This window comes from Abramis brama (assembly GCF_963993115.1).
Source record: "Abramis brama genome assembly, contig: SCAFFOLD_47, whole genome shotgun sequence".
NCBI classification, from domain to species: domain Eukaryota; kingdom Metazoa; phylum Chordata; class Actinopteri; order Cypriniformes; family Leuciscidae; genus Abramis; species Abramis brama.
The window spans coordinates 87,183-110,858 of record NW_028155925.1 but is presented as its reverse complement, the minus strand read 5'-3'; the positions used below and the strand labels follow the sequence as shown (position 1 = coordinate 110,858).

General features: G+C 35.7%; 1 protein-coding gene and 2 long non-coding RNA genes across 4 annotated transcripts; all 3 read right to left on the bottom strand.

Moving 5' to 3' along the window:
- Positions 1-3,700: 3,700 nt before the first annotated feature.
- LOC311077284 lies at positions 3,701-8,707 on the bottom strand. 2 transcript variants are annotated; one of them, XR_014604853.1, is made up of 6 exons: positions 7,513-8,707; positions 7,207-7,282; positions 6,835-6,902; positions 6,593-6,742; positions 5,633-5,722; positions 3,701-4,145 (listed from the first exon to the last, which is right to left on the bottom strand). It is a non-coding gene; the product is annotated as an uncharacterized lncRNA (long non-coding RNA). The 2 variants fall into 2 exon arrangements; XR_014604854.1 differs by lacking the exon at positions 6,835-6,902 and having other exon boundaries at positions 7,513-8,338.
- Positions 8,708-8,880: 173 nt separating this feature from the next.
- LOC311077283 lies at positions 8,881-10,093 on the bottom strand. Its single transcript, XR_014604852.1, has 3 exons — positions 9,817-10,093; positions 9,380-9,430; positions 8,881-9,014 (listed from the first exon to the last, which is right to left on the bottom strand). It is a non-coding gene; the product is annotated as an uncharacterized lncRNA (long non-coding RNA).
- A 9,493-nt stretch (positions 10,094-19,586) lies between these two features.
- Positions 19,587-22,774, bottom strand: LOC311077274 (uncharacterized protein). The gene is made up of 3 exons (XM_084139105.1): positions 22,680-22,774; positions 21,967-22,267; positions 19,587-20,731 (listed from the first exon to the last, which is right to left on the bottom strand). The coding sequence occupies exons 1-3, from the start codon at positions 22,681-22,683 to the stop codon at positions 20,197-20,199; spliced, it is 840 nt and encodes a 279-aa protein (XP_083995231.1). The 5' UTR covers positions 22,684-22,774; the 3' UTR covers positions 19,587-20,196.
- Between the last annotated feature and the right edge of the window lie 902 nt (positions 22,775-23,676).

Here is a 23,676-nt window from a genome sequence, read left to right as displayed (position 1 = left end):
AGTTTCTATATTTAAACCCTTATTAATTAGAAGCTAATTAACAACAGTGCTGTGTTCGACATGGATCAGTTTATAAAGTCCTTTTTATATTTAGTTGAATGTGATCACTTTGTTCTGCCAGATGAACAGAAAGAGTGAATGAAAATAAACCCTTAAATCTACTCCAACAATAGTGTTTTTATTTTTATCAAAATATTTTTAGTATTAATATTTTCTATGTGTGTTTGAAAGGCATTGACGTACAACAGCCACAAAACATCACTTATGATTCAGTGTCAAATGTCGATGAAGAGTTAATGTAGAGGATTGTAGGGTGTATTTTGTTTTATGTTTTATTATGATATGATCTTTTATGATATAAGCCACAACATGAAGTAAAATCTAATATTTAATGTTTAGAAGAATGTTGTTATAACTTAAATTTAATAAGACTTTATTACAATAAAAGGGCAATAGTAATGATTTAATAATGTAATGATAGTTGTAGTGTCTGTGATCATCAGTAGGTGTATTATTATTATTATTATTTTTATTTTTATTATTATTATTGCATTGTTCAACACAAGACAGGGAACATTCAACAACATAAGACAACCACCATGAACACATGATTAAAGGTGCATTGTGTAATATTTAGGAGGATCTGTTGACATAAATGCAATATCATATACATATGTTTTCAGTGGTGAATAAAGACCTTAATGAAGCGTTATGTTTTTATTACATGAGAATGAGGCATTTCTCTCTACACACACCGCGGGTCCGCTTACATTGACATTACGGTGGCCCTGAATGGACAAACGCGTTTCGTCACTATGTTGTTCTTCGTGTAAAGAAGCTAGCTAAAGTCAGCGAATAAAACACTGACACGATGATGAACAAGTAACAATAATATTCACAATAACATATCGTTTTACTGAATAATAAAACCTAATTTCTTAATTTATCTTTGTAAAAAAAACCTCATTGCTTAATGGCTACTCTAGGTGAGCAAGGTGAGCAACTACACTGTAAAAAATGATTTGTTAGTTTGACTAAAAAAAGTAAGTTACCTGGTTGCCTTAAAATTTTGAGTTCATTGAAACTAAAAATGTGAGTTTTTACAACAAGTGATTTTGTTGTCATAACTTAGGATTAAATATTGTATCAACTTATTCAAGCAATCAAAGGGATTAAGTTAACTTACAAATTTAAATTCACTCAACTTAATTCAATATTATATGAACAAACTATTTTAAGTTAACTCAACGTAATCTTAACTACATATAGTTTGTTGTAACAATTAACTAAGAAGTTTACACGGTTGCCTTAAAATTATGAGTTAAGTCAACTTCATTATGAGTTAAGTCAACTTCAACACAACTTAACATGACAAAAGCTTTTTTGTTAAAACAAATTCTGGAATAACAGAGCACAAATAAACCATAACTTTAACATTTATTATAACATTCACAAAAATATTAATTCATTGAATTGTCTGACAAGTATATCTTAGTATAAATTAGTAGGCCTATGACAGAATTAACTGCTGTTTGAAAAAAAATACATTAAAGCAACAGGATACAAGCTGCTGCTATAAATGTCAAGCATGTGTGAGAATAAACAAATGTCAGTGTGATGACATTAACATCAGCTTGAATTAAGTGTAATAGAATTAAAAACAAAAAACCCATTTAATGAACATTACACATGAAAATCATTTGCTCAAAACAATATTTTGTCTGTTCAATAAAACAATACAAGTATGGAGTATGCGAGTATGTACATCCTCATAAAGTGAATGAAATGAGAAAACTGTTGACAAGCAAACCACAAAATATCAGGCCACTATTCATAACAAATCTCAACGAATAATAAAGAGCATTTCTCAAACAGCATTTAAAGGGTTAGTTCACCCAAAAATGAAATTTGTCATTACTCACCCTCATGTCGTTCCAAACCTGTAAGACATTAATTTGTCTTTGGAACACAAATTAAGATATTTTTAATGAAATCTGAGAGCTTTTTGTCCATCCATTGACAGCCTATGCAACTACCACTTTCAAGCCCCAGAAATGTAATAAAGACATCATAGAAGTTATCCATGTGACTCCAGTGGTTTAACCCTTAAGTTTATGAAGCGATGTGAGTGCTTAGTGCAACAATAAAAATATTTACAAAATATTAATCTATCAATCTTCAACGCACATTCACGTTTTTTTTTGTGCAAACAAAGCACTCACTTCATAAACTTGAGCTTAATCCACTGGAGTCACATGGATTACTTCAATTATCAGGCATGAAAACAGGTCAGGGGTAAAAAAGGTGAGAAAGATGCGGCATATATAAAAAATAAACACTTACATTGAAGTTGCATATCTTTGAACAAAATGATTTTCTCCTTTTCATTAGAGCTAGCAAAGAGTTATATTTGTTTCTGAGATTTTGTCTTCCAAAGTTGATGAATAAAAACATCAAGTCAGAATGTCAGTGAGTGTGAGTAGGGGAGAGTAAAATCCTCTTCCACTAAACACTGAACAATTTGTTCCTTATTCCGCGAACATGCCTCGCCACCAATTTTCATGAACACTTTTTGGAGTACTTCAAATGTATATTTGACCTCTTTGGGGTAAGTGATATCCAGAGCATAAAGAAGCCCCATTAGTACAGCAAAGGCATTTGACACGTCCTTTAACCCTCAGAGAGTCCTCGGTCACTTCTGACCGAAAAATTTTCTGTTTTGAATTTTTAAAAATCACAGCTTCATCGGAAGGTTATGATACTTGGCGACTTTTATGGCATTAGGTATGTGAATACAAAAAAAAATTGAGGTCATGATCCGAGCATGCTAAGTGGTCGTAAAAAAAATAGTCACACTCAGTGTCTTCGGTCAAAAATGACCGACCCATAGGAAATGAATGGGAAATTTACAAAAACACAGAAATTCTCTGAATTTTTGTCTGTACAATCTACAAATCGGCCACGATTCTAAAAAACAGTACACCGCAGTAAAGGGGTGACACTCTACAACATCAAGAGTGCAAAAAATTCACACCCACCCACCCACACACACATACAAACACACTTTTATACACATACACACCAATAAATTCAGATTACAAAAAATCTGTTTTGAATTTTTAAAAATCACAGCTTCATCGGAATGTTACGAAACTTGGTGACTTTTCTGGCATTAGGTATGTGAGCACAAAAAAAAATTGAGTTCATGATCCGAGCATGCTAAGTGGTCATAAAAAAAATAGTCACACTCGTGGTCTTTGGTCAAAAATGACCCCCATAGGAAATGAATGGGAAATTGACAAAAACACAAAAATTCTCTACAAATCGGCCACGATGCAGAAAAAAAGTGCTCAGCAATGAAGGGGTGAAACTCTAAAACATCAAGAGTGAAAAACATAACATAATTAATAATTATAATTAATATATATATATATAATTAATATAATAATTATTAAAATTATTAAAATAATAATTAATAAAATGTTATAAACCTTGGCAAAAAGTATTATTTGAGAATTTCTAAAAAAATACATTCAATCCACATCTTAAAAGTAAGTAATTTGGTCCAAAAACAACTAGAATTCACAAGCATCTCCATTTAGAGCTATACAGGCATCTAGTGGTAAACCCATGCAATAACATGATTTATTTCATTTTATGTTTAATAAATTGATTTATTTATTTTTATTTAATTTTTTTTCTGAAAGCCTAGTCTCTATTTTAACCGAAAATACTGTATAATTTTATTTATTTTTTTTAAATAAAAAAAAAAAAAATTAATCATTATTTTCAATGGCAAAAAATGGACTATAAATAATGCATAAATATTAATAAGTTCAATCAAATTGTCTCAAAATACTAAATTAAAAAGAATAAATATTATAGAACAAAAATAAATTGCATTGGTTTTTACTGGGATGGAGGAAGTTTCATTTTTAGGTGTCCGGTCACTTCTGACCGGGAAGGCACTGAGTGTGACTGCTAAACGAAGACTCTCTGAGGGTTAAGCCATCAAGCACAATCTCCTCCTCTAACACCACAGCCACATCAATTATTTCCTTTGGGAGAAGGTTTGCAGTGTTCTCCTCTGTGACCACCAAGAGTCCAACATTCATCCTCTTCACCACCTCTTCCTCATCAGTTGACTAATAAGAGAAAAGGGAAATTACTATGAATCATAAAATTACAAAATTACAAAGCATTTGTAGGTTAACAATGAATGAGTTTTAAACAGAGGCGAGCCCGCATAGTCCATAGAATCTATAGTAGGGCTGCACGATATGAGGAAAAGCTGCGATGTGCGATAACTTTGTTTAATATTGCGATGACGATACGACTTGCGATAAATATTCAAATGTGAATGTTAGCTATACTGTTCCCATGTCTTAGTACTTTAATAGGTTCTTTGCGTGATTCTCAAACGTTTATTACCTGCCTGGTTCAGATTACACGATTTTGGCACGATCCGTTTGACGTAGGGTGTTGTGGGGATTCATAAACGACAACGGGCGCCGGGACGCAAGATTCGATCGTTTCATCTCGTATAGTGTCATAGTGGGCGACAACCTATGTTGCATCTGCGATGCTTCACGACATCACAACAGAAAGACTAGCATGTTTAATTTTTTAACGGTCCTCTACGACGGGTTGAGTATTTAAACGAGAGTGAGTGTGCGCGAGTGAGTGAGAGTGCGAGCAACAGTGAGTGTGTGTGTGCGCCAGTGAGCGAGTGTGTGCGTGCAAGTGTGTGTGTGTGCGAGTGAGCGTGTGTGTGTGTGTGTGAGTGAGTGAGTGAGCGAGGGACAGTGAGTGTGTGTGTGTGTGTGTGTGCGCGCGCGCGAGTGAGCGAGTGTGTGTGTGCGCGAGTGAGCGCAAGTGAGTGATTGAGCGAGGGACAGTGAGTGTGTGTGTGTGTGTGTGCGTGCAAGTGAATGTGTGTGTGTGACGACACACGATGACTGGCCGGAAAGCAACGTGTAGTCTGACGTTTCTTGTCCATGACACGAGTCAAGAGTCAAAATCGTGTAATCTGACACCGTGACTATCGTAACAGACACAAAAATCTTGTAATCTGAACCAGGCATTATTCATCGTGTCAGGCTGTCTGTTGCAATGTGTTCATTGCGCAAGTTCATATCGCAATGACGATGAAAATTCGATGTATCGTTCAGCCCTAATCTATAGTACAATTAATGGCAAATGTTCTTTAATGTTTTAATTATTTTAAACCAATAATGCTAGGTCTTGGCCACGTCAGTTTAAAATAGCTTAAAATTATTTCAGTTACTCCAAAGAACTTTACATTCTACATGGGGTAGACTCCCTCCCCTGAAAAAAAGAAAAGTCATTGGCCAAACCCCATCCCCATAAGAAAAAAACAAACAAAAAAACAAATATGACACTAATAATGTGACAAATTATTTTACTGAAAAACTTTTAGCTTTGCAGTCCAACAAAGTGCAATGTGTTGATAAAATATTTTAAAACACAAAAATAGACTTTTCTTGGTCTGGACGATATATTGTTTAAGCATCGATACTATGATATGTGTATCTGTGATAGCCAGTAGAAAAAAATCCTTAGCATTGAGCCCTGACTTTATTGTATTACAACAAACATGATATTTACATACCTCACAAATTTTGATGAACTTGGAGGGTTCCTCTTTAAGGAAGTAAGGAAACCCAAAAAGGACAAGTGCTCTTCTAGATTGGTTTAAGCTCTGCAATGAAAAACATTGTTTTAAATAAAAACTAGTAGTCATAAGCCACTTTTCCACTGTCATGCCAGTGCAAGCCAGGGCAAACAGCGTGCCGGGAGAGGGCCAATATCCTCGGACCTCGAGCACTGAGGCCAAAATCAAGCTGCGTTTCCACTTTCAGGCCAGTAGCTCTGCAGTGATTCCCTCAAACCCACCCTTAACATGGCTCCATAGAACAACATCAGACAACCCCACCATTACTTAAAGACTTGAGATTCTAGTATAAATATTTGACCAATGTTTTACAATAAAAATGTTACAGTGACATTAACTTATTACTTTGTGTCAAGAGTGCTTATCAATCATTCTGAATCAAACTGGTATTTATCATTTCATATAAAAGAGCATCAACAAATGGGAAAAAAAGGGAAAGGGAAAAAAGAGACATAAAACATGTGTATTTATTATCGCTATGGTTAGCATAAGTAGCCTTTAGCATCACATATAAATATATATCTGCTTCACAGTGATCAGAATCTCCATCGAATCGCAACACTCGCTGGTGTCTTAAAGTGAGTTTTGAACTGAAAATTGCTAAAATTGTCTTAAATGTTGAAGTTAGCTGGTTGCCTGATAAAATAACATGATACATTTATTTTATATAATAAAAAACCTCCAAAAAGCTCTGACCATTTGCCCCGAGGAAGCCCATTTGAGGCCTGATCAAGCCCTGGAAGTGACAGTGTAAGCACGACTGGCCCTGGCACGCACTAGCATGCTCGATTTTGGCCCGATAGTGGAAACACGCCTATGCTGTTGCATGGAAATTTTAATTAATCAGGCATATGACACTGGAACCATTTTTCTAAAAATAAATTAACATATACTCACATCATCCTTAAGAGACTGAATCAGGGTCTTGAGTTCTCCAATGTCTGGCTTGGTACAACCGCAAAAATCCGTTACTCGTTACTCATCAAGCCCATGGAAAAAGGTCGCCTTAATGTCGGTGGACACAATGCGTCAAAATTTTGCAGCAATCTAGTAAAATGACAGACCCACAATTAGAATATTACAGTTTTTTGTTTTTTTTTAACAATTGCTAGGACACATTTTCTCAATACTGAGGTCACCTTTTCAGTTTTCAAAAGAGTAGCCTATGTAAACGTGCAGATTGGCCTGTAGGTTTGGTAATGGTTGTCTGTAAGAGACAAGAAATCATGCAAAGATTAATTGAAAGATATATTCATTGAATTTATTTTGTGCCAAAGCAGTGATAAATTATCCACAGTTTAACCCACATAGACCACTGTTGTGCTTACTGTGTGAAGAGTTTTGACAAAGTAACCCAAGTATTGAGAAATGGGTTCTAAAGATTAAAATAAATAAATAAATAAGTGTTTTAAGTTTTAGAATAGGTAGTTTAAAAAAGATGGTTTATAATGCAAGGCAATGCTGTATTACAAAAGTAACAGTTAACCCATGTTTTAGTAAAGAATGCTAACCTGTCTCTGGGTAAATAAAGCAGGCCATCTGCTCCTCACATCTTTAACATGTTTAGGATCCGTTAACACATAATCTCTAAAATGTAAAAAACGTATAAAAGGCTCATGTGTGAAAGCAACTACGTTAACATTAAACCACTAACGTTAACGTTATATTAAATGGACTCAATGGAAACGGGTCAACAAAAAAGAGGACGACATTTCTGATGCAGAATTATAATAAATTTAAACCATTTTCGGAGTTTTTGCCGCCTAGGAAATACATTAAATTAATCTTAGACAAAACCAGTTGAGATTAATACTTACCATAAACAGCCTAGAAGAATATGGCGCCTTCCCGTTCAGCTGTTACAAAGTTACGTCGTGTAACTTAGCAAACATGTTCAAAAGCTCAACACGTCTGAAATATCACATAAAAAGATTAATTTGAACACTTATTGCTTAAGAAGCATAAGTATAACGTTAACAGTTCAATCTCTATTAGCCTACTTATTGCCGTTTCCTTCTCTTAAATGTAACGTTAACTTAACAGGTATTTTAAAACGGGCAATACGCATTCGTGTTTAATCAAGACAAAAATGAAAAATAACTAAAACATTGTTATTTATCGGGATTATTTTAAGGTTGAAACGCTTCACTAACAGCCTTACTAAACTGTAAAGATAAGAAACACTATAAAATAACCTCAATGGGAACTTCTGGAATTTCTGAGGCAAAATTATTACAGATTTAAAACTTCTTCTGAATTCTCGCTTCCTAGCAAATAAATTAAATTACCCTTAGAGAAAACCAGTCTATTAAGACACTGAATTTTAAAATTACTTACCATAAACCGTCTGCTTCTGAAGAAGCTAGCTTGTCAAGCTGAGGAGAAAATCGCGCCCTCTCGTTCAAGTCAATCAAGTGTCGTCTGTGTCGTACTCTTCTCCCGGGCGTCCGGCGCATGCGCAGGGAAAATTAAGACTCAGAAGTCTAGTGAACTATCTATTAGTAGAATCAACTAATGTTTTTATTTTATATCAGTGAATTGCCACCAAGCCATTAGTTTAATAAACCTTAACTAAAAATGTTTTGTTATCTGAACAACATTAGTGCATCTAAGTTGATTTGACAAAAGAAAATATGTTGTGTTAACAAATCATGGAAATAATTTTTTACAGTGTACTTGAAGTTGAAACTAATTGAAATATTAAAAGATTAGATGGTTTCATTCCCGAAATTACCTTTGGGAACTTCACTAAACTTTCAGAGCAAAAGGGTGCTTTCGAAGCCTTTGTAAGCGACGTCATTTGTTTGCATCTGTAGTGTCAACAAATACAGTGTAATTTTCCACTGGAACTTCAAGGCATTCTTTCAGTCATGGTGGAACCACAGTGAGGTATTTTTTACACTTTGATAATCAGATAAATGCAGCTCTTTGTGTTTAGAGGTGAATGTTCTGCTGGTGCCATCACTGGTGTCATGATATCATTTCGACATCAGTCTAAACTAAATTTCTCATGTGTTCGTCAGAAAAGCTGCACAGAAGTTATCAATTGGCTTTTTGATTTCCGTACCCATTACTGAGGAACAACCTTACAAAGCCTTCACAAACAAACAGTTTTTGTTCAGCTCATGTCTGTCTTTCCAATAATGCTTCCATCATAACAGAAACCTGCAGCATTGTTCAGTGACGCTCGAAACTCTTCTCTCTCTTGCTGATTTTTATTAATTAAAAGATAAAGTACAATGAGAAAATTAACGCAAAACAAGCAGTTTAGGTAAAATGAAGAATATTTTGTAGGTGAGATGAAAAGAACTGCTGCTTTCTAAAAAGAGAAAAAATACACTCAGAAATATAACACACACAAAGATCAATATAGCACCAGATTTGTTCATCAGTTCTACATAGATTAAAATATTTTGAAATATATATGCAAAAGCCTCTAAATGCCATCTGAAATTTTCTTCTAGAATGATAATTTTTATCAAGCTTGTATATTTAAATTCAATAATTTCACTTAAATGGCAATGAAGATTACCTATTAATGGTCATTTAAGTGAAATTACTGAACTTAAATATACAAGCTTGATAAAAATGAGCATTCTAGATAAAAATTTCAGATGGCATTTAGAGGCTTTTGCATCTGAACTCTTCCTTTATTCTCTGTATATAATAATATGTGTGTCTTACCTCTTTTGCGACTCAGTGAAACACCAGAATGAATCTGTGCGATGTGAGAAACTGGGAATGAAAAACACAAACATCTGCTTATAGCTTTCATACAGCGTATCATGTGTGATTGGATGAACTGATTCATGAATCAGTGTCACTTAAGCGTCATGCACTTGTAGACATTTACATGCACCTGCAGAATCTGCAACATGTGAATCATTTTAACCAAATAAGCAGGATCATTATTAAAAAAGTCCTGCCCTGATTAAGCATAATAGATTTACATAATCCACAAGACAATAATAGCAATTTGAAACTTATGACCACAAGTGTAAATTTAAATGTTGCTTTTCCTATATAGTTCATATAGAGAAATATGAAGACACAGAGAGGCAGATGAAACACAGCTGATGATGAAATAAAACAGTTTGATATTAAACATCATAAATACTCACAGTTTGGTTTGCCGCTATTAATGCTGCGCTGTCTGACTAGACTCGGCGTCTTTGGTTCAGAAGATCGTAACTTTTTGTCCTTTTTGTTCGCCATTTTCTCTTTCTCTCTTGTCCATTTAATTATTAATTATATAATTTTTTTTTAATGCAAAACATACAAACATAAATGTCTGGTTTAAATTAAGTAATTAATAAAAATCTCTTTACAACAAATGGTGTTTTAATAACCTTGTGATCAGTCGAAAAGGAAATGTCCTGACATCTCTGCTGTTGTTCTTCAGTATTTTATAGGCTATAAGTGAAACCCCCTGTAAACTCCTCCTCCTTTTGCCTTATGAATATTCTCCTCCTCCTGCCACAGAATTTGTTTATAAACAATATAAAAAATCTGACCTTTTGCTCAGAAAGGTTTACATCTCGCAATTCTGAATTTGTCGCAGTTTACACATCTGACCACCGCACCTGAAACCATGAGATGTGATCTTTCAGAATAGTGTCATCTTGAACTGCTTGATTTTTTTCTCTTCAGAACTGTGAGTTTGGCATATCTGAACACACTTCTGTAAGGGTTCAGTCACCTGTTGTTGTGTTCACTAACACGTGCTTCGTGTTTATATCAGCCACATGCTTTCATGTACACAGCTTGTGTTTTTGTCTGGCTGTGTTTTCATGTTGTCTGCAGTGTGAACACGCGGCTTATGAGTTCTCATTTTCTCAAAGTTTGTTACTTGTTTTGAGCACATGGCTTGTGATTGTGTTTGCAGGCTATGTGCTGTGTTTTAGTCATGTTTGGTCTGTGCACATGGCTTGTGCCAAGTCTCACCTCTCTTGTTTTCAGTTTTTGTTTTGTTTTGTTTTATTTTTGTTATTACAATAAAACCCATTATTCCTGCATATTGAGTCCTCGCCTCACCCTGACAACTTCACATGAAAAAAGCTTAACGTGGCATTATTGAGACATAAATACATGGGCATAAATACATGAAAATGCATTTAAAATAAAAATACAAAATGCTTCAGTTGAAATGTATCAAAATAAAATTCCAAATACTGCGGTTTTTTTTATTTAATTTTTTAATTTTTTACAATTTTTATTTAAATACAAATACAGCATTTTGGATTTTTAAAACACACAAAACACATGAGAAGTGTGCCATTCAGTGAAGTATCACTATTAGGCTGAAATGCAAATATTTAAAAAACTTATAACTTAACCAATTGCACATGAAGTGTTCCATTTGTGAAAGTTCTAAATACCCATAAAAGTTCATTTGATTGAACTAATTTGTTTAATTTAAATTTACCCTATACCAATTCATTGTTTTGAGCATTAGGGTTTACAGTAAAACACTATGTAATTGTTCTCAGACTGGGACAACAGACGGCTCTCTGTGTGAAACTGTGTTTTAAGATGATCTCATTGCATCAAACTCCAAAACAATGATGCTTTGTAGCAAAACACAATCTCCTCTTTGTTGACAGTCTGGCATGCCGTAAGTTCAGAAACTGAAAACAGGAAAGTTTGTTTCAATGGAATTTTTTGGGATACACACAATGTATGTACACATATTTTGGTTTCACTTTATTTTGATGGTCCCTTTAACACGTTCTGTTGACTATAAGTAACGCTGCACCTACATTAGAGTGTTAGTTAAAGGTATAGCGGAGGATCTTTCCGAATTTTAGATAAGTCCCGCCCTCTCCACTTTTTGAAAAGTTTGATTGATTCACCAGAATGATTGACAATTAGGAGGACCAATAGTATAGGGTATCCACCCAGAAGTAAAAAAATCCTCCGCTATACCTTTAAGTATTAATAGACTGGTAGGGTTAAGGTTAGATTAAGTTGACATGTAGTTGCAAAATTACTTAAAGTCAGTAGAGTGTCTGTTGGAGGACCATCACAATAAAGCGTTTGCAGATATTAAGCAGACAGTCTACTAATACTCCAATGAAAGTTAGTTGACATATAGTTGCAAAGTTACTTATAGTCAACAGCACGTTCAAAAGGGACCATCAAAATAAAGTGTTACCCATATTTTTTTGTATTGTTGTTTGTTCACTTTAGCAGAAGATTCTCTTTAACCTTCATGACCAACACAGAGGAAATGAAACGTACAATTATACAGAGGTGACATTTTAACTTCTCATTTCTCATCAACCAAAGCCCTTAACACATTTCAACACTGATGGGTTTGGCCATAAAATTCCTTTTTCAAGCATCTTTATTAGTTTTGTTCCATAGATTCACACTGCTAACAAGATAAAACAGTTAATTTAAACAGCCTAAAAGCTTGTGTTGAATTCATTTTTTTTTTTTTTTTTTTTTTATTATGAATTGGGATATCATGAAACAAAAACAACAACAACAAAATTACACTAAACGAGTTCCTTGCTTTCATAAAAATTGGAAACCAGTGCTAGTAAATGAACAATGATATATCTGTAATGGTCACCAGCTGGAGTGCCCTTGAGAGCCACCAGAGGGCACTCCACAACAGACTATTGTCACTCTCACAAACTACATTTCTCAGAACTCACTGCCCGGACTCATCATCACTGATTGCATTCACCTGTGTCTCATCACCCTGTTAGTCTCAGCCTATTTATACCATGTTCACTCATTAGCCCCTTTCACACAGAGATGCTGGAAAATACACGGATAAAGTGACCTGGGATTTGACCCGGGTTCGTTTGATTTTGGTTCATTCACACTGCCAGTGATTTTCCGGAATCAGAGAGTGCGTTCACACACAACCCGTAAAAATCCCGTAAAGACACGTGACATCGATGTGACTTGTAATGTCTCAGCATTATACCCCAAATATATTCTTACTCTACAGCAATGAGACAATAGATTCATTTCATAATTTCTTGCAGCTAAATACACCACTCTTATGCCACTCTTATGTCTTATACCCTGTCTCTGCTCAATATATGTGTTCTACTCTAAGAATGTCAGGTGTCTCCTCTTGATATACTCTTTTATAGCTGACTTCCACTCTTTCTTGCGCTCTCTCTCTCTCTCTCTCTCTCTCTCTCTCATATTCCCTGTGTGCGTTAATTGTAACACTACTAGCGTCAATTGCTTCATTTAATAAATTGTTTTGTCAACGCATTTCCTGTTTGTGTCAATGGCATTAGCAATACACACATTTTGATTGTACAGTAATCAGATGAAGAAACCTTTCTATACATTGTAACCTTTGTATATACTGTTCTTATTCCCCAGAACCCATACACCCACACACATAATGCAATGTACATTATGTCATCTTTACATGATGTCGTAAACACACACACACACACTTGAGTCCACAGTATGTGTTTTTGTCACCTTATGAAAACTTCATGGTCTCAACAGAATCTCCCAAATCTCAGATTTTCTGCTTTTTGTTAAATCTTTTCTTATAATTTAAATCTTTATCTAATTGTTTGGAAGAGAACACTCAAAACTATAACACTGGTCTCAGTATATCACAAGTGTCTTCATCAGTTCTATATAGTTTTTAACTGTATTTATTCTCGGTATATGAAGTGTGTGTGTCTCACCTCTTCTGTGACTGAAACATCAGAATGAAAGTCTTCAGGTCTGTCAGTGCCATGAGAAACTAGAACACAAGCATCTGATCATCTTCATGTACAGTTTATATAGCAGATGAAATAACAGTTCAGGACTGATGTGACATTCAGACACCAGAGAAGAAGAAGGACCATAACAGTGTTTCATCTTAAACATCATAAAGACTCACAGTTTGGTGTTCCACCGTTAATGCTGCTCTGTGTTACTTCTCTCAGCATCTTTTTCTCTCTTGATTCATTAGTTTGTGTCTCGTCCTCTTCCTTTGCCATTTCTATCTTTCTTTTAGCTCACGAACGGAAACCTGTAGTGAATGTTGTGTGAGGCATTAGTCATAATGTGGGTGGCGGCACCTGTTCATCTAGCAAACAGACTTAGTTTATTCATAACTGATGCAGGCACTTGTGATTGACAGCTGAATGTTCTAGTTTAGTTTTTAACAATTACAAAATACATTCTGTTTTCTCCATTCTGTCACCTTTGGGTTCTTGCCCCCGTCGCCTCTGGCTCGCTTAGTGGTGGACATTTAATATTCAACAATGATAGAAGCGATATACTTCTTTCTTATATATTATATGAAGATTAAACAAGTGTTTAAGAAACTTTTGGCTTTATATGAAACGAGCGTTATATCAACAACAACAACAAAAAAAATTCTATTGTTATCGATGTAAGTGTACCGTCGATAAAAACCAATAACGTTTTATCGCCCTGGCCTAATCAACACTGAACTTACTTAAGCTGGACAATGACTGTAATCCTGTTATATAATAAAGGTACAGTGCATAACAGCAGTCAGTTTATGACTTAAATATTACAGTCTTGACTACAAAAATGTATTGAACATTTTCAATTATTGTCTAGGGGCAAAAACGTTGACCACTATAATGGGGCATGTTGTCACACTGTTAGCCTCCAGTTCATTAACACTGACTGATGAAATTATTTATTTAAAAAACATCTTTCTCAACATATTTGTACTTAATATGTACTTAATGGGCAATTTAACGGCTTTTCAGTGAAGTTAAAACAGAAAAAAAAAAAAAAAAAACAGCAAAAATGTAAAAGGTTTATAAAATGATTTAGGCTATGTATTTGTGTTTACTAGCAGCACTAGATTAACTATTATGGAACCAGCACTATTATGGAATAAAGTTAAATTAGGTGAAAATAAGGTGCTTAATTTAACTTTATTTCATTTCACTTAGTTATTGACAGCAACATGTGGTATTATTAATCACGTTGGTACTTTGATGAAGCAGCAGAGCAGCGTTTTTATACTACAAACAGTATTTTAATTTGGAACCTGAAAACTAGTGTAGCTCATATTAAATCATGTGTGTGTTGATTAGTTTGTCCACAAGGTGTCGACACTGACCCGAGCCGCTGCTTTCAGTCACAGTCAGAGGAGAAACGGAGGAGACTGGAGGACAAGAACAACACGCTGCTGGAAATCTGCTGTTTCAAACTGTTAGTACATTCATTGTATTAATTATCAGGTAAAATAAAAATCTCAAATGTTTGGTCAAACTCTGAATAAATCCCATTTATTACTAAATCCGAAATGATTACGTTCGTCATGTCCGATTTGAAATGAACCGTTGTGGATTTACGCGCGTAAAACTCTGACTGGATGATCACATGACAAATTTGTGAAGTTTATGAATTGTTTTGATCGATATTTTATGTAATGAACGGATGAAACCTGGTAGACACAAGATGTAACACAATATGAGCAAAAGAAGAATACATTATTTAAGAAATACCATATAGGCCTAATAAAGATTTTGAGTTCAAGAGTGTTTGTCTGTTCTAGTATAAAACTCCCTAATTCTTTATCCGAATCAGTCTATGATAAATATGATGTAAAAGGGACACAGAAAGCAGCTAGATGAGTTATAAACTCTTTACGAAACAATTAAAGCTGGATAACTGAGAGGATTGTGTGATGACAGTTCACTCAGTCAGTGAAGCCATGAGAGATTAAATCCTGGGATTATTCCCATCTTCCCACAGGAGAAACGACTGAAAGATGGAGTTTGAGGAGGAACTCTGCAGAATGAGAGATGAAGATACAGAGGAACAAACAGGTTGGTGTTTTCCTTCATTCTCTTTAATGACCGATGAGGAACATTAAGATGAAAACTCATATATATATACAGTAACAATAGGGGAGAGCCAGGACGATTGAAATGCGGGACGAAACACTGAGATTTCCTTGAAAACCACTCACGTCATGTACATCAAATTTCGTTAGCACGTACAGCACGCAATGCCTACCATACCCGTGAAAACATTTCTTCTTTACGTTGTGCCGTTTTGGAGTTAAAGCCGCAAAGCTGTTTTTGAGTGCGGTAAGTGAATTCTTTCTTTGTTATAATTTTGATGATTATGGCTTACAGCTTATGAAAACCCTGAATTCAAAATTAGAATATTGTGAAAAGGTTTTCATAAGCTGTAAGCCATAATCATCAAAATTATAACAAATAAAGGCTTGAAATATCTCACTTTGCATGTAATGAGTCTATATAATATATTAGTTTCACCTTTTAAGTTGAATTACTGAAATAAATTAACTTTTGCACAGTATTCTAATTTTTTGAGTTTCACCTGTACATCAAGATATATCGTAGATCAAATTGTCTGGCAGTGAATAGAGTAGCCTAGGCTATTTCAGAATCACTGTATCATGATACCATCGATATGATGGACACAATTGTATTGTAGTTGCGAGTACACTAGAGTCCTATGCAATTATTCTTGTCTCACTAAATACTGCAAAGTGTCCTCCTGTTTGGTGTTATGGCCACCCTAGTGTCACATGATGATCCTCATTGAGCTTCAGATCAGATTCTCTGATTTCTCTTCACTGTCTCTGATCCTGAAACTAAAGGCCTTTGAGTTTCACCTCAAATCTACTTCTGACATCTAGTGGACAAAGATGAAAACTGCAGTGAATATTCTGTGTGTTAAAATAATAAATATACAATACATTCATGTATTTATTTGATTCATAATGCCCTAATTCTGTTTCATGCGATTGATATTCTGTACTCATGTGTTAACTCAGACCTAAATAAGTGTTCATCCTGTCACAGGGACTTGCTTTTCACACCTTTTGTTTTTGCTTTTTAAAGGGGTCATATAATGACATTTTTGTACAAGCTAATATGATTCTTTAGGGTCTAAATTAAAAGTTTGTAATATACCTTAATTAAAAATTCTCATTAGTATTGTAAGAAAACACTCATTTTACCTGGTCAAAAACAGCTCTGTTTTCAGCACGCCGTTTAAGTGCATGTGTCTTTAAATGATAATGAGCTTTGCTCACCCCGCCCCTCTGTTCTGTGTGTACACCGTAACACAATAACACAATAACCATAACGCGATGTTCATTATAAACGTGGGATTATGAATTATATTGAGAATGTTGTACATAGAAAACATGCCGTAATGTATCCTGAGTGTAAACCTTAGCCGCATTCATCGTGAAGCGTGCTAGCGATTTGCAAAGATTAATATAAAGATTAATATAAAGGTCAATAAAACGTTACACTCACTTGTTCTTCTGGAGGTTCAGCAGGAACACGAATAGTTGGTACCGATCCTTTTTTCAGGAGCAGCTTCTAGCAAAACCAGCTTTACTGACCCTCGTTTGTAAAGCAGTCTGGTGTGAAATGATTCGCGCAAACATGACAGCATTGACGTTGATCGTGGGGAATATTCCCTTCGAAAACAAAACTCAGCCATTGCGTCTTCAGCGGTTCGGATTTAGGAACATCAAAATGATGCTGTGTTCGTTATTACAACCAAGAACAGAACACCACAATCGCTTAGACGCCATTCTGCTCATAGACAGAGCTCCAGTAACAACAATGGCGGACTATGATTGACAGCTCGCTCACGAGCGAGGGCGGGTCTGTGTTGAAACGCTGCCTTCAATCAACAATCGTGGGAGGGGCATCCGACCGTGTGACATCACAAGATTGAATGGCTTGATTTGAGACAGGGGAAAACATATAAGAAGATTAGAAAAAAAAAACACTGGATGGATTTTTATCATTTTATGATGGTTGTGTACAGGCACTGCCAACACACATTTCAGTACAATCAACTTGTAAAAGTGCATGTACCATTATATGACTCCTTTAATCATTTTTTTTAATGAAATGCTTAAAAGAACAGTAACAATTGTCATCATTGTCATACCAAAACAACACCACAATACTCCAGGGTCCATCAGTCTTTCAGTCCAGATTGAGTGCCAACACTTTTATATGTCATTTTGACATCATTCTTCTCTAAATTCTGCTCACATATTCAGACAAGCTGCACAGACGTTATCAAAAAACCTTTTGAATTCATAACAATTGCTGGGAGACAACCTTGCGAAGTCAATGTGTCAATGAGAAACAGAAGGATGAATCTCTGCGACTTTTTCATATTTAAACAAAACAGCATGGTCAATATAACGTCTGTATACTTGTTGCTTATTGTGCAATTCAATATGAATATCTGCTTCAGTTTTTTAAATTTTAAAAATCTTATTGTATTTTATTCTTGTAATCTCTGAATCTAGAAGCAGGGTTTCAACATTACAGATGTGTTGTGAACATGTGATCTTGATTCTTGCATCAGTGTAAGAGTTTATGTTTATTAGTTATTAAAGCTTTAGTGATGAACATGCTCAATCAACACTCGTCTTTGGCCATTGGAAAAGAAAGTACAACATGAAAAGAAACACACAAACAAGCAGTTTAAGCATCAAAACATTTTTATTTAATTTTTTTCCTGAAAATTCTGATCAGGTTTGTTCTCTGCTGGTAGTAGCCTATGTTTACTATAGTGAAATTAATTTCATTAAAAAATAAATCTAGTTCATATTTATTTACAATTAATTCTAGTAAGAGTTTAAGGACATCATACAGGAAAAACACTCTTAAATGGTTGTATAGCTGTTACAATTCCTGTCTTGTAACACAACCGGTGTCGTGTTAACTAAAGATCTGTGCAACAGAAGTGAGTCAATCAAAACTAACTTTATCTGGACATTAACCCTCTGGGGTCTAAGGTGTTTTTGGGGTCCTTGAGATGTTCTGACATTTTTGCTTTTTTCAGTTGCTTATAAACATATTAATGGCAAAGGTGTAAATTCACTCTATATAGCACAAACAGGGCTACCATCATATGTGAGCACCATGCATGTACATGTTTGTATTTTTGAGAGAATAATGTTTATGCATGGTTATTGAAAAAACTAAAAACTAAAGTTTCTGAAATAAGGCCATAAAACACATTCTAAATATGTGTCAATAAGACTTTTGACTAATGGATGTCATCGCCTAGTGTTTTTTCTTCAAAATTATGTGAAAATCATCCTGCCTAACCCCCAATTTCCACCGGCTGCGTTACGGCTCCGGCACGGCGGCGGAGTCAATAGGTTTCCATTAAAGTCAATGAGTGTATTTCCACTGAATGCGGTACAGCTGCGTTCCGACTCCGGCGATCCGCAGCCCTCCGGAGCAGATACGCAGAGCTTCTATTTTTGCCGGATGCCGGAGCGCTCCGCAGCACTACAGGGCAGAGTACGCAGGACAGGAAGTCGAGTGACAAAACAGAACAGCCAGAAACAAAATAAAAGATCCGTTTAATTTTCAAAATAAAATACACCGCGCTCATATTTCCCTACACTACACCTTGAAAACGTCATAATGGGCGGAGACAGGCTTGTTGAAGTTTTAACCCCGTTGACACGATGGATGAAGAAATGCTGATTATTGAGGTACAGAATCAACCCATCATCTATGACCCCTCACATCCTTTTTATAAGGACAACATTAAAAAGGATGCAGCGTGGAAAACTATTGCAGAAGTGATTGGTGTGGATGGTAAGTCACTATTTTTGTCCAAGAAATAAAGATAGAAAGCAAATAGCTAGTTATGTACTCGTAATGAGGAGTTATATAGCTATACAGGTTAAAAACACATTAAAATTTTTAATTAAGTAGCCATTGCAGGATTGTTTGAATAGCATGAAGAACTTTATTTACAGATATTATGTTTTGTAACGTTAATGAAATATTAAATTTGAGTAAAGTTATAAATAGAATAAGGATTTTAGACATTAATTTATTTATATATTGTGTGTGTATGTTTGTAATATATATGTAATTTAGCCATTTGGAAAAAAGTTTAAACTGTGGTTTACTGTATAAGTTTATTTTATTGTGTGTGGATGGTTCACACTGCTAAATGATGGGGCTGACACATAGTTAGCAAACCAATGATGATTCAATAAAAAAAAAATAAAAAAAAAACTCAATTCACAAAACTTGAACTTTATTACAATAAAATACTTCACACAAAAAAAAAAAAAAACACAGTAAATGCATACACACAATCCAAATATACCAGTTTCAGTCAGTAAAGATGTTTTATTAGATCATTCTGTCCTGCCATGACACACTGCCCTCGGGCGAGTTTAAAAAAGTTGCAAAGCTCTCCCTGATAGCACAGGCTTCTCTTGAAGCCCTGTTTCCCCCCATGTTCCTCACTGGTGCCATGCGTCTCCCCAGTTCTGATGCCTCTTCCAGCAGTTGAACATTTTCTGTTGGGGCAAGGAGGAAATTGTGCAGAATGCAAGCTGCCACAACAAGAGTGTCCACATTTTTGGGGTGAAGGTTAATCCTTCGATGGAAAATCCTCCAACGTGACGCCAGAATGCCAAAGGCATTTTCAACTACCATCCTTGCCCTTGAGAGTCTGTAATTGAAAATCCTCTTCCTGTGGATGAGGTTCTGTCATGGGTAAGGTCGCATTAGGTAGTGCTTCAGAGGGAATGCTGCGTCACCCACCATGACATGTGGTACGTTCCCAAGGTGAGCAGCACCAGGCAGAGCGGTACTAGGAGGAACGTGTAGTGTGTTTCCCTCCATTTCCATCCCCAAATCTGACCCTGCATACACCCCACCATCAGATGTTCGGCCAAAGTCCCCGACCTGTATGCACCTGAACCGGTAGTCTGCATCCACAAGTGCCAAAAGCACTATGGAGAATGTCTTTTTGTAGTTGAAATACTGACTACCGGACAGGGGTGGTGCTTGAATAACAATGTGCTTTCCATCCAGTGCTCCTAGGCAATTTGGGAAGTTCCATTTTTCCCAGAACCGTTGTGCAACCTCCTTCCATGAATCTGCAGTCAGCCGGGGCAAAAATGACTGCATCATGTGTTTTTCAATGGCAGCACACACCATATGTACGGAGTTCATTACAGTTGTGTGGCCAAGGCGGTAGCTAAATGCAAGGCTGATCAATGAGTCACCAGAAGCCAAGTATCTGTAAATGGAAAAAACAAAACAAAGATTAGTTATATGTGTGAATATTATTTTAATCTGTCTGTCTCTTTTTTCTTTTTAGTTGATCTTTGCAAGGCAAAATGGAGAAATCTAAGGGACAGTTTTGTGAGGCACCGAAAAAAAGTGCTTGCAAGCGGTTCAGCAGGAGGAACACAAAAGGAATGGAAATATAGTGAAATGATGTCCTTTATTTTGCCCCACCTGCTACCAAGAAGGTCTGTATTTAATTAAATATCAGTATTGTTGACAACATCATCGTTAAATTCAATATCCACATTTTTAAAAAGTGATAGATATTTTTTGTGTGTATGACATAATTGTGTCAGAAGGTCAACCAATTATTTCATTTTTTTTTTAAGTTCCAAAAGCAATTTGAGCAGTGGTTTGTCCGAAGAAAGATCTTCAACACCACTCTCTATGTGTGGATCTGATGAAACGGGTCCTATTAGTTCATCAGTGCCTCAGGGCAGCCAGGGACCAGAGACAACCACACCATCGGGCAACACTACATCTGGGGTTACAGACAGGCACCACAGGTCAAGGAGCCCAAGGGATAGGGTGCCTCAAGTCCCAACTGCCACTGAAGCAAGGAGGAGCCACAGACCACAAACATCAAATGTGGAAGAACGGCTTCTCTCCATCTTACAGGAGCCGCTTCCCAAACCAGAATCCGAGCTGGATGAAAGTTATCATTTTGCCTTAAGCCTGGTTCCACTGCTCCATAAACTGGATCACAACAGGAGGCAGCAGGCCAAGATTTGCATTTTAAACTTACTGCAACAAATAGAAAGCAGCCCAGCTTTAAGGAAGGAACCAGCAGCACATTCCAGTGCATTTCATTCACACCCTCCCCCTATGTTCCACACCCCCACTGCAACCTTGTCTAGGCCAGGTACTTTCAGGCCATTAACACAACCCCCATCAATAAACCCAACCGGAACATTCACACAGATGCTTTCCTCTGATCAAGATACACAGTGGGGGTAGGGCAGCACTCCTAAACAAATTTTGTATATTACCATTTTATGCTGTAAATAGTTATTTTGCTGTGTTTTTTGCTATTTATAGATATGTATATGTTTTAGATAAGATTATTAGTAACAATTTGTAATTTCTGTTTGTAAATGTTCCTATCTTGTTTAATTTATTTTTGTTATTTTGGAAATAAAAGTTCAAACCTATTGTGATATTTTGTGTATGTAATCTGAAGCTCACCTCAATCCAACAGCCAGTCTCTGCTTTGGTTCTATGGCGGACCTGTAGTTGGTATTCTGTCTGGTGAGTTCAGGGCCAATGATTGAGAGAAGCTCATCCATTTTCTCTGCACTCATCCGAAAATACTGGTGATGCCGTTGACTGTCCAAACGCAGTTCTTCCACAAGATGATAAAAATCACCTTGTTGAGGCCTGCGCTGGTTCAGTGGATGGACCCAGTATTGGCTCCTTCTCCTACCCCTCCTCCGTAGTCTTGCCAGCAGAAGTAAAAAAGCAATTGTTCTCCTCCTAGTAAAGGGAACTGAAATACACAGAATAATTTATTGAATTAGTATATTAAAAATAAAAAATCATTTTACCATGAACACAATATACATGGGGTGACTATTCAGTGTGCATTCAAATGCTTACTGTTAAGCAAACTTTTACTGTTAAGCAAATTTTGAATGTTTCATGCAGCCTTAACTTCTTATCTGTAGACTATATTTAAAAATTAATTTTGTAAAGTTTTACTATAAAAGTTTGTTACTTATTATTGTCACTCATCAGTAAAACATGTTTTATTCCAATTCAAACAAGAACAATAGTTAAAACTTTATTTACTACTACACAGTACATTACATTACAGCTACTTTCCCAGTACATTTAAAAAGGAACAAAAAATAAACAAAGCATTTTATAAGTTAATTATTTCAATATTGTAGGCTACTTACCCATTGTAGAATCAAAATCCACAGAAAAGAGAGATCGGTAGGTAATTCAGAAAAGAGTTCTATCCTATACTCCTCCGGATGGAAAACTGTTCCTGGTTTGGTAGTTCTGTTTATAGAAACTACATATCGCGCGATCACACCAGAATTCGCGAGATTACATGGGGTCTCGTGACGTCAGCTGTCAGTCATGACCGCAGCCGTTCCGCAACAAAACCGGACCTGGTGGGTATTGACGGATGACGGAACACGGAGCTGTCACGCAGCGGAGCCGTTCCGCAGCCGTTCCGCATCTGGTGGAAATTGGGGGTAATCATTCACAGAACACAATGCATTGATTTAAATTTTGCAAAACACTTTCTGTCTGGAAAGGCAATATGCGGAGTGGGTGTCAACGATCATGCATACTTAGTGGTTCGCACCTGGAGACAATGGGGCCCACATACTTAATGAGCCATTCATTCAGGTGTGTCACAAGAAAGAATGCAAGAGCAACAGTTGGAAGCATCTCGTGTTTTTTTTATTTTTCCACAAATTGTGCTTGCAAATTGGCCTATAATATCAAAAGGAAAACATGTCTAGTAATTGTGCAGTTAATTCTCATACTGTATTTTAAGTTTTGGAATATTTATCCTCTCCCCAAATTTGTCACTAATAAAACACAATAAAAAATGATTTTAAAGAAAAGGCTTATATTTACCTTTTATTAGTTTGTTTACATCTACCTTGTATTTTTTTATTTATTAAAAAGGTTACAATTACAACAACAATTCAAGTGTAATCTTTCTTTGTAAAAACTAAAGTATACATTTTATCATACATATTTCAAAGTTAAGGATTCATTACTTGAATATAGCCTAAGCTACATTGGAATAAACACTATAACTTATTATTTGATTATTTTTGACAAAACATACTATATTTAACATATGAGCAAAAATTGGCAAACAAAAGCTTATTTGAGGTGGCTGATATTTTACAGTAAAAATGTATAATCTAT